General features: G+C 44.8%; 1 protein-coding gene across 5 annotated transcripts in view; it reads right to left on the bottom strand.

The window, feature by feature from the left end:
• The window catches only part of LOC142887206 (band 4.1-like protein 1), a 53,085-nt gene that overhangs the window by 22,018 nt on the left and 16,802 nt on the right, over positions 1-14,265 (bottom strand). For 4 of the 5 annotated variants that reach the window (XM_076024673.1, XM_076024675.1, XM_076024674.1 and 1 more), the window contains exons 2-11: positions 9,186-9,311; positions 8,882-9,046; positions 6,646-6,750; positions 4,890-4,932; positions 4,697-4,772; positions 2,377-2,595; positions 1,871-1,958; positions 1,623-1,775; positions 376-473; positions 72-247 (exon numbers count right to left, since the gene is read on the bottom strand). In XM_076024673.1, coding sequence (XP_075880788.1) covers positions 72-247; positions 376-473; positions 1,623-1,775; positions 1,871-1,958; positions 2,377-2,595; positions 4,697-4,772; positions 4,890-4,932; positions 6,646-6,750; positions 8,882-9,046; positions 9,186-9,224 — 1,162 coding nt within the window. In that variant the 5' untranslated portion in view covers positions 9,225-9,311. The remainder of the gene's footprint in view (positions 1-71; positions 248-375; positions 474-1,622; positions 1,776-1,870; positions 1,959-2,376; positions 2,596-4,696; positions 4,773-4,889; positions 4,933-6,645; positions 6,751-8,881; positions 9,047-9,185; positions 9,312-14,265) is intronic. The other variant, XM_076024676.1, reaches the window with a different exon arrangement.

Raw genomic sequence — 14,265 nt, 5'->3', positions numbered from 1 at the left:
AAATAAATAAATAAATAAAATGGCTATCCTTTAAAGCTGCCAGTTCATAAAACAAAAAATGATCTGCACACCTCCATCCAGGCTCCTGGACAACAGGTGCCTCCTGCTGGTGGAGCGTTCAAAGTGCGGAGCGGGCCGGTCGATGAGGGCGCTGGCCTGCCGGCTCTGAGCCTGCGTCCGACCGCTGTATCGGAACTTGGAGCCCATCACTAGGAAGCCCTTGGGAGGAGGCTCGGGTGACACCAGCCTGAGGGACAGACAAAACACAACCGTGTGTGTGTGTTTGTGTGTGTGTCTGCCTGTCATGAAATAAAGGTGCCGAACAACCATCGCAGGTCCCCTGGACCTGAGTCCTCCGAGCAGATGGATCCTCACCGGAAGAAGGTGTGATGCTCGATGCAGACCTTCCACAGCCTCTTGGCGGCTCTGTGGTTGGAGAGCTTGAAGCCGATGGTGCTTTCAAACTGCTCGTACTGGACGGGCGGCGGGGGGGAGGAGCAGGGAGGGGGATCAGGGTGAGTTGAGAAAAGTTCAGAAATTAGTGCTGCTCACCTTATCAGACCAGCAAAGGTACTGGCTGTATTTAGTGAATATTCCTTTTTTTTTCATCACAAATGTCTCTGGGGAGGTGTCATTGCTCAAAAATATTCAACGAAATTATCGCAGTAAGATCCAGTGTAAAATCCTCTCCCGGTTCTCTGGCTTCCTCCCACAGTCCAATACACGCATGAGAGGTGAATTGGAACTGTAACTTGACCGTAGGTGTGTGTGTGTGAGTGTGAATGGTTGTTTGTCTCTATGTGGCCCTGTGATGAACTGGCCACTTGTCAGGGTGTCACCCTGCCTTCGCCCTAAGACGGCTGGGAGAGGCTCCAGCAGACCTCCTGTTAAAATCTCAAAATAGAATACTAGAATCCATTTGTCAAACGGATTGTTAAAAAGTTCTCTTAAACAATCAATTTGCTTCTCCTTCCAACCAACGCCAGGAAACAACAGGAAAAAAATAACCACACCCCAGCTCCAACCCACAATTAAGCGCTGGTCATCACAGGTGTGAAGGCAATTTTTCAGTTTGACTTAAATGATCCAAAGGAGGATCGGCCCCACGGCCCCACAGTAGGAACCCTCACCCTGCTGACAGGAGCGAAGCCGGGAGTTCAGACCAACGCACCGCCCTCCGCTGGCCACGAGCAGCCTTCATTGTTGGGAACCACGGCCGTTTCCATGGCAACAGCCACAGCAGAACTGGGTAGCGTTGCAGCTGAGACTCTTGTTGGCTTTAGGGAATTACACTAAAACTTCTGGTGATGGAAACGTGACCCTAAATCTGCAAGGTCAGGCCTTTTTGTATTTCTGGCTTTCTTTCCATTTTGTGCTTGCAGGTTTTGATACACCAGGAACCGCTGTATTAAATCTAAACACTCTGCTAGGCTAACTAACCTAGCACTTATCCTATGTATCTAATGGACAAGCCAAACAGTAGCAGCAGTGGCATTGGATATATTGAAGTTGCTAAATAAATCACCCACTTAGCAAATATTTTAATTTTAATTTAATTAATTTATATTATCTATTCATATTCATCTTCACATTCTTATTATTACTTTTTATTATGATTATACCTCTCCAGGTCTTATTTTGATGTAGAAGTTGCTCCTCTTGTAAGAGATCTTGAGGATCTTTGGCCAGGCGAAGCGGTTGATCCTTAGCCTGTCGCGGTAGATCAGCAGGCCGTTGGCGCAAACGCCCAGCATGATGTCGATGCCTTCAGAATCCTGCCAACCATCAGCAGGCGTGGACAAAAAAAGTTAAGGATGCAGACAACTTCTTTAAGCAAAAATCTTTAAAATAAATAAATAAACGAAAAAACCTTGGCGTGATGGAGGTCGACGCCATACATGGAGAGTTTCTTTGCGTTCTCCAGGAAATTCATCTCGGCCTCTGCTGGAGTCATTCCCCTGTGTGCAGAATGAGGTTTACACTGGTTACAATGGCAACAGGGTTAAACTGGTGACCAACAACATGGTTACTGTTGTAACCATGTTGTTGGTCACCAGTTTAACCCTGTAACCGGCACATTGGCTCTGCTTTAAACCATCAGCTCATAATCTTCGTCAGCCAAACTATCAAAGTTCCATCTTTGACTTCTACAACTATTATTGCGTCCCTACACACACACACACACACACACACACACACACACACACACACACACACACACACACAGATGGTGCCGCAGTGTGACGGCATCCACCAGCACATTGCAGCAGCGAAGCACGTGGAGGCTCCTCCTCCGCTGAGATTTATGAACTGAAGAGCAGTGGGTCCAAACAACAACAACAACATGAACAAAGAGGAGGAGAAGGCCTCCTTTACTTGTAGTTGCGGTGCAGCTCCATCACCCTCTCCTCCAGCTCCCGTGTCTGGTTGGGGGCGAAGCGGAAGTCGCCCACATAATCGGAGCCGTGGTCGTCGTGGTCGTAGTCGCCCAGCTCGGCCTGCACGCTGTATGAGCCCAGCAAGGCGTGGGTGACAAAGGAGCAGGGTAGCCGGCCTGACAGAATGTCGTCTCTCAGCTGCAGACACAGGTAGTACCTGCAGGGAGCGACACCACACAGATGTGGGCTTGGGGCAGGGTGTGTGTGTGTGTGTGTGTGTCAGTCGGAAAGAAACATGCCTTTGACCTGAAACCTCAAACTTCAGGGGTCGACAGTATAACTGGCCTGCTGGCGGTGTACGTTAAAAACTGTCAGGGCCACGAGAAGCCCTTAAAAAAAGTTTTTAAAAAATTAAAAAAAGGTACAAAAATCCAATTTCATATTAATTCCCCGTGGGTCTGCAACTACTTCTGTGAAATTGTCTCGATAACTACCGCCAACACGTTACAATGATCCCGATCAAAGACAGCGAGCACTGTGCTCTCCGTGGCACGTAAACACATCTTTCTCGCTCCTGCAGAACACCTCCTGGCCCGACTTCGTGTTAATGCCGAAACTGACGTCACAGATCTAAACCTCTCCCCCCGCCTTGCAACCTGAACGGCCGTGAGGTGCAGACGACCACTAACAATAACCACGTCGGGCAACGGACTTACTGCTACTAATGATCAGCCTGCAGTCTTCCCATTAACCTCCACTACAACAAACCACAAACAATATTGAATAATAACACACGGTGCTCGTGGATCGATCATGGATTGTGTGCAGAATGATAATAAACACAACAAAAGCAATTTGCAAATCTCTTGTTGAAAGCAGGAAACCTAAAGGATTAAAAAGTTAGCGAACTTTTACTGGCACGACTCCAAGTCAACCTTAACATGGACCTTTAATGGCTTTGTATTCTAAAGTAACTCAAAGCAGAAGTTCAACTTTGTCGTTTATCCACATCGTCTTTTCACGAGCGATCCTTCTTTCTGATCTCAGTGGTGCTCATGTTGTTAGCGAGCTCCTGCTTCTTCAAACACAGTGTGCTTCAGGTGTTCTTCTTCTTCAGCCTTCAGGGAGTAAACTTGCGGCGCCACACCAGGCCAGGCATTAGGTACTACATCGTCTTCAGTTGTTTCCAGCGTCTTCTTGTAACCTCACATTTTTTTAAAGACGGATTTGTGTAAAAAAAAAAAATTTCAAAAGCATTTTTCTAAAATGTGCGGTTTTAAAGAATCCGCCCCCTTGTAAACTTCCCCTTGGAGAAAAGTTAACGTGTATGATCATGTGATAACGCACATGATCATGGTGGCTCACCATCCTCAACAGTGCTGTTCCCACTGTGTCTTTGATCTGTACATTGACGAGGAATTCCAGGACAAGTACCCAAATCACTGCTGTGTTTCTTCTTTCAATGACAATAAAGAAAGTCTAAAGGTCCGTACACACCGGGAGCGAATTCGCAAGGCGAATATTCGCGTTTTTTTAAAACCTATTGAAGTCAATGAAACCGTACACACCGGTAACGAATGTTCGCAGAGCGAAAAAGCAACAGATTTTTTTTTCGCTCCTGTGTTGAATATTTCGCAGGCAAAAAGGTGAATGCTGGACCTCTGACCAATCAAAATGATGTTGGCATGTGGATTACGTCACATAAACACTTTCCTCCTGGCTGCCTCAGCTCTAGTACACATTCATTCATCATGACCGAACAGTTCATCGTTTGTGTGCAGGAGCACCATGCCTTATGGGATAAATCCCTTAAAGTTTTCCACGACACTGTCCTTAAAGACAATATATGGCAGGATATAGAGGAACTTACCTGGTGAGTATATATTTAATTTTGTGTGTGTGTGCGTGTATCAATCCTCAAACACACGCGAAAAGTTCGCTAACTAACTAGCTCGGGGAAACTTTTTCAAAGTCCGGTAAAAGCTTGTATGCGGTTTTATAGATAATTGTTTAACAATGTAAAAAATCAAATGGCGTTATTGGACCGTAACATAAGCACGCTTTTGAGCAGAATTACTATAATCTGTCTGGTGTTGTTACGAAGGTTTGCGGTGAATGGGATACTGTACTGTCATCATACCAAATTCATAGGAGATATACAGGGTCCCGAAAGGGTCTATTGATTGAAGGAATATTTTATTTCAGGTCAGATACAAGGTCTATACCGGATAGCGACTGTCCACACAGCAGCATTCCATTTTCACCTTCGGAGAGAGAAAAAAGTGTGCGTGCGTGTGTATGTGTGTTGGTCCTCCCACCTGGTGATGTCCTCGGTGAGCTGTGACGGGTCTGGAGGGTAGAATTTGACGGCAAAGGCAAAGTTCCAGGGAGAGTCTGTGGAGGAAGGACAACAAGTAGTGGGAGGAGGAAGTGAAGTAAATCAGTGAGGGAGGCTGATTTGATTTAATTCATCTGTGATTGTGTGTGTGGATGTGTTTGCCGCTCACTCACTGCGCATCTGCTTCTTGATCTCCTTGGAGGGGTCCAGCCAGTTCTGCAAGACGGACAGAGGAATTCACACACCTTCAGGATGAACACATCATGAGGGGCTAGGATGGAGAGAAACCAGTGACTTTTTTGACTGCGTGTGTGTGCTTTATTCTTTTTGACAAATTTGCATTAACAATCCTACAATCCGCATACGCTAATGCTGAGAAATTGACATTGGCAATTAAAAAACAAAGAAATCATAATTCATTCATTCAATTCATTGCTACAATGTTAAAAAAATATTTTTTTTTAACTGAATGAGCTAATTTTTGTCTGCCAGATAAAATGTTTGTCCAATCACAAGCCAGTGTGACTTTCCTCACCAGCGTGGAAAACATTCCATCTGCTGCCTGCTGATCAGTGAGGTCCAAACTCTTCCAGGGTTCTAGCCGTGCACTTGGTCATATAAAAGGGAGTTTGTAAACTAGAGTGTTGTGGTGGGCACAAGAGGGCGTTTTCTCATACCAGGCCAGGGGAAGAGACGTCAGGGGTGGGGGATATGTTTACCAGAGTGGCGGGACATTTAAGAGTTCGCTTCATTTGTTGTTGGAGGTCTTGAATAAAGCACCTGGAATCCTCGTTCTTCTCAACCTCCACATTGGTGACCCCAATGCGGTCGTGGCATTGGATTCCTCTACCACGCCCCGTGTAATGGGGCTGCAGAGGGACACGCCGGCACGGGGGAAGTACGACGCGCTCAAAGCCCAGCTCCTCCGGGTGTTCCAGCTGTCCAACGCCGAACACGCAGTGCGTCTGCTGTCTCTCAACAGCCTGGGGAACAGCAACCCCACGAAGCTGATGGAGAACATGCTTGCGCTGCTCGGCTCCAGAGACGCGTCGTTCCTCTTCATCCAGCTGTTCCTGAGCCAGCTACCACCACCAGTGTGCACGGCTCTGGCCAGCTCGCTGCTCTTGCGCACCAAGGATTACCAGGCGTTAGCGGAGGAAGCCGACATGATACTGCTAGCGTCCCGGCAGTATGTGGTGCATGCTATGCCCCCGACGCAGCTTCCGTGGGGAGATGGGATGGTGCGGGCCCCCGTTGGGTGCGGCTAACAGCACTCCCATCCGCACTTTCTGCACCAGGTTGTGACCGTCCATTAAAACACACTATAACTAACTTGGGTGGGAGTTAGTTATAGCTTCTGTTGCAGTGCCGATACTCAGCGCAGATTTCTTGTGTGCACACAGGCTGTTGGTTGACATTGCTAACCGACGGCTTATCGAAAGGAATAAAAGGAAATTAAAAGCATACAATTTTACCTTAACGCCTACAACAGTTCCTACTGCTGCGGTTCTGAAAAATTCAAGATTTCTCCAAATTGGAGGGATCGATAAAAAGATTAGATTAGATTAGATGAGATGTACTTTATTGATACCAAATTGGGAAACCACACTGTTGCAGCACTAAAAACTATATTAAAAATAAGCTGTACAGTAATTACAGTAATTATAAGAAACATTTCAAGTCGATCTATATACAAACAGCAAGAGTAAATGTGCAAAGACAGTAAACTGGGCAAAAAAATATGAAAATAATATCAAAACGGGAGCAAGACCCTCGAATGAAAGACAAATGTGTGCTGTTATACTCAGCTGCCTTTCCCATCCTACCTGCCACCCAACCTATTTTTCGTGCACTGAGAACTGGCTGGATAAATGATTGATCCCCTCAGCGCCCCCTCCTGGAGGGAAAGGGGGAAGGAGACCCACTGACCTTCTGCATGTCTGCGTCAGCGAAGGTCAGGCCGAAGTAGTCCTTCTCCAGCAGGTTGAGGTGCTCACACACTGAATCCATCAGGCTCTGTCCTCTGGAGTGTTTCTGACACACACACACACACACACACACACACTCCGTGTGAAAAGGTCAGCGGCTTTTTAAAAAGAAGAAGAAAAATAAGAGCAGACTGTCGGCTGAACATGTAAAGACTGAGGACCTGGTGGAGGAGCAGGAGAAGGAAAGGTTTCATTTCATTGTCGCATTTTGAGAATTTTGTAGATTTTGGCATCAAAGTCAATAAAGTTGGGATTAAAATATATTTTCAGCAGAGGGGTTGGAGGGTGCGAGGGAGGAAGGGAGGATGGAGTGGGGACAGTACAGGGCAGGAGTGTGCTCTCTATTATATTATGTACATGGCTAGTAAAATAATCCAACTGACAAAGCAAACCTCCACATCATTTTAAAACAGCTTCACTTTGCTATTTAGCGGATGAGACGCAGCATTAGGAGGACACTAATAGTCTTATCCTGAGCCACTGACATACAGACATAAAAGACAGTAGAATAGACAAGGAAGTGGACGGACAGACAAAGACAGACAGAAGGGAAGTAGACAGACAGGCAGGAAGTGGACAGAAAGACAGACGGACAAGAAGTGGACAGACAGACAGAGAGTAGGGCAGACAGGAAGTGGACAGACAGACAGTAGGACAGGCAGGAAGTGGACGAAAAGACAGACGCACAAGAAGTGGACAGACAGACAGACAGACAGTAGGGCAGACAGGAAGTGGACAGACAGGCAGTAGGACAGACAGGAAGTGGACATACAGGCAGGCAGTAAGACAGACATGAAGTGGGGAGACCAAAAAACAGTCAGACAGACAGACATTTCATTTTGTCTTATTGATTTACCCAGCGCTTCAATGAATAGGTCGAAGAGAAGTGGTGAAATTGCACAACCCTGTGTGCACCCATGACTTAAGTTAAGGACCCATAAAGGTCACCATTAACCTTGATACGGGCTGAGGGTCTATCATAGAGCGCTTGAATCACCCTAATGAATTTTTCTTGGAAGCCAATCTTCCCCAACACCTTGTATAAGAAAGACCATCTGACAGAATCAAAAGCTTTCTCCGTGTCTAAACTCCCAATAATTGCTGGAATTTTATCCTTTTGTATTTGTCCTATAATGTGTAGTATTCTTCTGATGTTATCGGTTGTTTGTCTGCGATGAATAAAACAAGTCTGGTCTAAATTGATGAGTTCAAGCAGAAGCTTCTCCAATCTGGCGAGAATAGAGGTGAATAATTTATAATCTAAATTGAGGACACTGATTGGCCGATAATTGCCACATTTTGTTTTATCTTTGCCCTCTTTCGGGATGACTGAGATAGTTGCCTCTCTCCAGGAGGGTGGGATTACTCCCTCCTATAAAATGTAATTGAATGTCTGCTGGAGAAGTGGGACTAGTTCCAACCTCAGGTTGCGATACCACTGGGCGTTGTAGCCATCTCGTCCCACTGCCTTTCCAACCTTTAGTCTGGTGATAGAGGCATTGACTTCCTCTACTGTAATAGGTTTTATTAGAAGCTCATTTTGAGAGTCCAATAATGACGGTAAATCCAGTGAGTTAAGAAAAGTATTGAGGTCTTTCTCCTCAGAAACGCTAGACTCTGAATATAGGCTTCTATAGAAAGCCTCAAAACATTCCTGAATGTTTTCCATTTTGCTGCTCTGCTGTATGTTTTTGGCTTTGTTAAGCTTGAAGTAAGTCCACACCGTGTACATTACCACCGCTCTGCTGACTCCATGCAATTAAGGTATTTCCGAAGAAGTTTAGGAGGTAAGATTGTATCGGTATCAGTATCAGCAGATATTCAAGCTAAAGTATTCAAGGTGTGTATAAATATATACATACTGTATATACAAATATATACATAGGATGCCTTGGAGATCTTCCCAGCCAAGGGGGCCAGCCTGCAGCCCCCCGATCCTCCCCCGATTCCCTGGGGACAAGTGCGCCCTGATATAAAAAAAAATTATCGGTACCGTATCGGTGTTGACGATACTGGCTCTATATGTGTTTATTTGGTATTGGATGGATAACAAATCTTGCAGTATCGCCAACATCGAACCCGAACCATCGCTTTTAAAAGCACATGGGTGGCACAAAAAAAAGAAATTACAACAGAAATCTCTCCTCTGTTTTTCGGGGGGAGCGAGGGAGTCCTACCTCGGCTTCGCCCTCGAACTGGGCTGAGTCCAGCAGCGTCACCTTGAACAGCGCCATCTTCAGCCGCTTGTTGGAACCTGTCTGTGGGGACTTGAGATTCTCGTTTGTCTTCTCAGATTCGTGGTCCGGGTCCTGCCGTTCATCCGGCTGCTTGAAGTTCTGCTCCTAGAAGAGAGAGAGGGATGACTTTTGTTTTTATTCCCACTACGTCCCTGGGAAAAACAAGGAATGAGTTAAAAAATTAATGTCTGTGATTTCATCCAGAACACGATGATCGGCTCTGCTGGAACGACAGCGCCCCCACCTGTTTGGCTGTCTTGCCATCAACAGCGAAGTCCTGCATGCCTGCTGCTTCCCCCTACTGTGTGGGAGGAATCCCTGAGGAATCCCTTCGCTCTCTTCACCTCCAACTCTCTGTGGTTCTTCCAGCCTGAAAGGAGATGAGGGAAGCAGAATGAAGATTGATCCTACTCGAGCAGAGCTTCGGCTCCAAACTGACGGCTACTGATCTTTCGTAGGGACTCATTTTAAAAACGGGAAAGATGGAAGTACCCCTCAGAAGTACGTGGATCCATGTGCGCCGCAGCAGCAGCACTGCGGCCACCGGGGGAGGGGGCACCACAATCGACTAGATCAAGGTTTTATGAACAACGTGCAGAATTTTGTGTTTGTGTGTCTGTGTATTTCAACCTCAGATCTTACTTGGCTCTGGGAGTCATGAACCAAGGCATTCAGCCGTAGCAGGGCTGAGCAGCTAGTTTGGAACTTTGTTTGTGTGTCATGGTCATGTGTTTCGTCAGTACAAACACTGAGAGTCTGCAGCATTCAGTGTTTTTTTAGGCCTTAGCGGATAAATAGCAAAAAAAAAGGTGTTAACAAATGAATTCTTCCTGCATTTCAATCATATAAACCGGAGATGTTTCAAAGCTCTCTTGGTCTATTTAAATCACCCATATTTGTTTTTACGTTCTTCAGAGCTGAGGTCGATCTCCAGCATTTATGCTGACCTAGGCTAACAAGTGCGTCATCCTACGTGCAGCGGCTGGCTGATTTTGTCGCTGTGTCGCCCTTTTTTTTAAAGCAGAGTGTCAGAGGAAAAGAATATAAATTTAGTAAGAAGATGTGAAACGATGGTGCCGCTCAACCCCTTTGCAGCATCGTTCAGCAGCGAAAATGCTAGTATTGTGTGCATTTGAGGTTTGTGCAATGATTCATCACAATCCTCGTCATAGGAGGAAAAAAAAAATCCCTGCCGCCTCGAGAGCAATTCAAGTTTGTCGTCTGTCAAAGGAAAAGTGGCACCTGCGCAGCGTTCCCGCTGTCGGCGTTCCGAGAGTCGATGGGAATCACAAGAGAAGGAAATTTGAGGCCGTCTGTGACACAGGGCATCCTGGCAGAATGTGAGCCCAAACCCTCTCTGCTGCCCCCTGGTGGCCTCTCTCTCCCAGCGCACAGCCCAAACGTTTTTTTCCCCACAAATTGATATGATTGGCTCCGGCGCTGTGGGGGGTGCTAGAGTTGCACGCCCACAGCCACCTCCTTCACTCTCCATCACTGAGGCTCATGGGACTCAGATTAATTGCCAGTTTCAGAGCAGATTGATGCGTCAGATCTGTTCTGTGCTTTCACTTCCTGGAGGAGAAACAAGTGAAACAAATGGTTCAGCCTCCATCTGAGGGAAGCAGAGCAATGAAAATAAGAGCTGCGGTCGCCATGGCAACAGCAGAAAGTTCTCTTCCCCTCCGCCCCCGTTTCCTATGGTCCTCTGCCTCTCTGGCCAGAGAGGAAGCAGACAGACAGACAGATGGAGGGATGGAGGGACAGGCAGACGGAAGGACAGACAGACGGAAAGACAGACAGACGGAAGGACAGACAGGCAGGGGACGCTGACAGGAGCACAATAGCACAGAGGAAGTGAAACACGGTTTGAATGATAACAACTGGATACCAGACTGGCAGCATGGCAGCAAAGTGATTTTCAACCCCCAGTGCCCACTCAAAGTGCTGTAGCCAAAAAAAAAACATAGGGCCGAAAAAGCATTTTTCCTCATTTGGCCACAATAGAAAAAAAGAAACTCCTATCAGGACAACCTTTGACCTGAAACGCAGTTCATAATAAATCTTTCTCTTGCAGTTTTTTAAGCCGTGGTTTTTTAGTCTTTCAAAAAATATGATAAAGGCCAGAAAATCACCAGAGAAGAGTTTTTATATTCCCATTGTGACGTCACGGTGTCATATGTTGCTGCTGTGTCTCGGCTCTTTCTGATTGGCTGATGCGCCTTGATGTATCGTGTGTGTTCCAGAAGCATGATGGGAAGTGACGCCACTGCTACGTGTTCCAATTTTGGCTCTATCTAGCTTGCTAGCTAGCTTTCCAGTATGTCTTTGTCTCTCCTCCTCCTCCTCCCTCTCCCACCTACAATCTAAAGCTTCCGATAGAGCTTCCAATCCTTGTTTTTGTTTTTTTTTTTCCCAGAGGAAGACGTTTCCCTGCAAACGTTAGCACAGCCGACACCAACCCACCCCCCCCACGCCCCCCCCCACTCCACCCACCCTTCCACTTCCCCCGCCTCCACTTCCCCACCTTCGCTCACCCCCACAGCCACTTCTCACTGCCCACTTAATGCTGAAATGATTAATATTTCATGGCCGGGGCTCAAGTCCGCCTTGGAAAATTGAGATAATATGAGTTCCCGTGCTTGAAAGAAAACAAACCGTCTGTTTTGTTATGCCCCCTCAACATGTTGCATCCAAGCTACTAGAGAGCGAAAGTAAAAAATAAAAAAGAAAGAAAGAAAATTAAAAAAAACTATAGAGCGATAACAAAATTAAACAGCAAAAAATAAAAAAAATAAAAACTTAAAACTGTAGAGCGAAAATCCTGTCCCCTTCAAGAGGCTGTGGCGTCCCCAACAGGCTCCTCCTCATGCTGTTGTCTCCCCTGCTAGCACCACCACATCCAATGTCTTTTAAGTCTTTTTTTTTATTTATTTATTTTTTTAAATATTGCAGATGAGGAACAAAAAAACAAAACAAAGCAGGAAAACACGACAACAGGTCAGTGTGGTTGCTCTCACTCAGCTGGTTTTCAACCCCAGGGAACAAAACTGAGTGCAAACATTTTAGCTGTTATTTACTCCTGTTCAGACAACTCCCTCTACTTCTCACACCATGCAGGGATCATTTTGCTACCTGGTCTATTTTGTGTGCGACCCGCGAGCGATCTGCGTCAAGCTGGACAGGAAGTCACTCAAAAAAAACACGAGAGACTCCAATTAATTTTCAAAAGAAAAGCAATTCTCAAAATAAAATACCGCAATTGACAAATGCAATCATTTGATCATTTGTTAGTATCTAGTAGCATCAGAGTGAGAGATGAAACAAACAAACATACGAACACAACACACACACACACAAACACAAACACAAGTGATGAAGGGGCACACAGTGACACGGTCAATTTCGCAGGCAAGTACTTAGCCACACCTGCCACATCTTTACCATGTGAGAGGTTATTCTCAATGTCTGGACATATTGTCCAAAGGAAGTGAGCTGCCCTGTTGTCAGAAAATGTCAAAAGATTTGTCTGTTTGAGCAGCTGGCTCAGTGCAAAATAAATATATATTACATATACATATGTATATATATATATATATATATATATATATATATATGTATATATATGTATATACATATATATATATATATATATATATATATATATATATATATATATATATATATATATATATATATATATATATATATACATATATACATACATGTGTATACATATACATACATACATATGTATGTATGTATATATATATATATGTATATATATATATATATATACATATATATATATACATATATATGTATATATGTATGTATGTATATATATATATACATATATATACACATACATGTAGGCGACATGTGGCGCCGCCAACACACACAAACACACCAGGCGCTCCCTCCACTACTGGGACTTCAGCGCGATCTCCACCAGCCCCATATATATATATACACATGTATATATATATATATATATATATATATATATATATATATATACATATGTATATATATGTATATACGTATATATGTTATGTTATGTTATATACATATCGTGTCTACATATATATATGTGTATATAAGTTGTTTGTGCTTATTCATGCATTCACCATGTTGTTTCTTCTCAAAGGCTTCAACTCGTAGCTCGTCACTATGTCATTTTGTTACATTAATATCAATAGACATCTGAGCTGCTGATGAGCTCAAACCCGGAGTGACCCAGAGTCTAACAGCGCCCCTGGGCCTAAGGAGGAGGAAGTGCAGCTGAGGACTTGTGAGCAGCTTTTTAAGACTGGACTCACAACAACAACAACAACAACAACAAGTCACATAATTCAGACAAACAACCAACACAAAAGCAAAAAACAAGATATGCAAAGACTCAATCAGCGACTTAATGAGTACACAAGTCAAGCTCACAAACACAAAATCTGTCAACAGCTTTCATCATCTGTTGACCCCTTCAGCACAAACAACACACACACTCACAATCCATCTTTCCCTTTGATTTTGCTTTGAGACTTTTTGAGTCTTCTCTCCCCTTCTTTTAAATAAATAATTTCTTTTGTTGTTTCTTTGCAGTTTTTCTGCGGAAAAACCTCCACGTGTTCACAGACTGTGGAGGTTTTTATCCTCTCACTCTCTCACTCCAATTCAACCAATGCACTGAAGAGAGACAACGGTTCCTGACCACTTCCTGAGCAGTCAAACGGGTTAACTTGATCTCAACAGCAGCTGATTCCCGACGACGACGACAACAAGAGCAACAAAATTTGTGTATCATTTGTTCATTCGTTTTTCGAAAAAAAAAACAATGCCAAAAAAATAAATGTTGTGTCCAGATTACCAGCAGGACTGTCAATTAAGATGCTAAAGGCCTAGCAGGACCTGCACAACCCCAGCAGATCTGATTGGACCATGAGTGGAAAGGGGAGGAGCCAGAATGAAGAAAAAAAAAACTGAGCGACGGCCGAACGTCTGGAGGAACTGAATCAAACTGGAATTTCCAGGAATTCAGTCGAAACCTCTGCAATTGGTCAACAAGGTCTCAAAACTTGCAAAACACACACACACACACACACACACACACACACACACACTATTGTCCAGTCACTACTGTCCTGGCAACGAAGGACGAAGGACACTGCGGCATCAGCATGTGCGCACACCCACACACACACGGACAACTGCACACACATCACACTCCAGGCGTGAAGCAGTTTCCTCAACCAGTCACATGACTTTTCCATGGAGGAGGTTTCAACAGGTCAGAGGTCGCCATTCACTCACAAATCTTTTTTTCGGTC

The sequence above is a fragment of the Nelusetta ayraudi genome, unplaced genomic scaffold (genome assembly GCF_046127955.1).
Source record: "Nelusetta ayraudi isolate G7.1 ecotype Tasmania unplaced genomic scaffold, CSIRO-AGI_Nayr_v1 ptg000017l, whole genome shotgun sequence".
Classification (NCBI taxonomy): Eukaryota; Metazoa; Chordata; class Actinopteri; order Tetraodontiformes; family Monacanthidae; genus Nelusetta; species Nelusetta ayraudi.
Note: the sequence above shows the minus strand (reverse complement) of the source record. Positions and strands in the feature narration are given on the sequence as shown.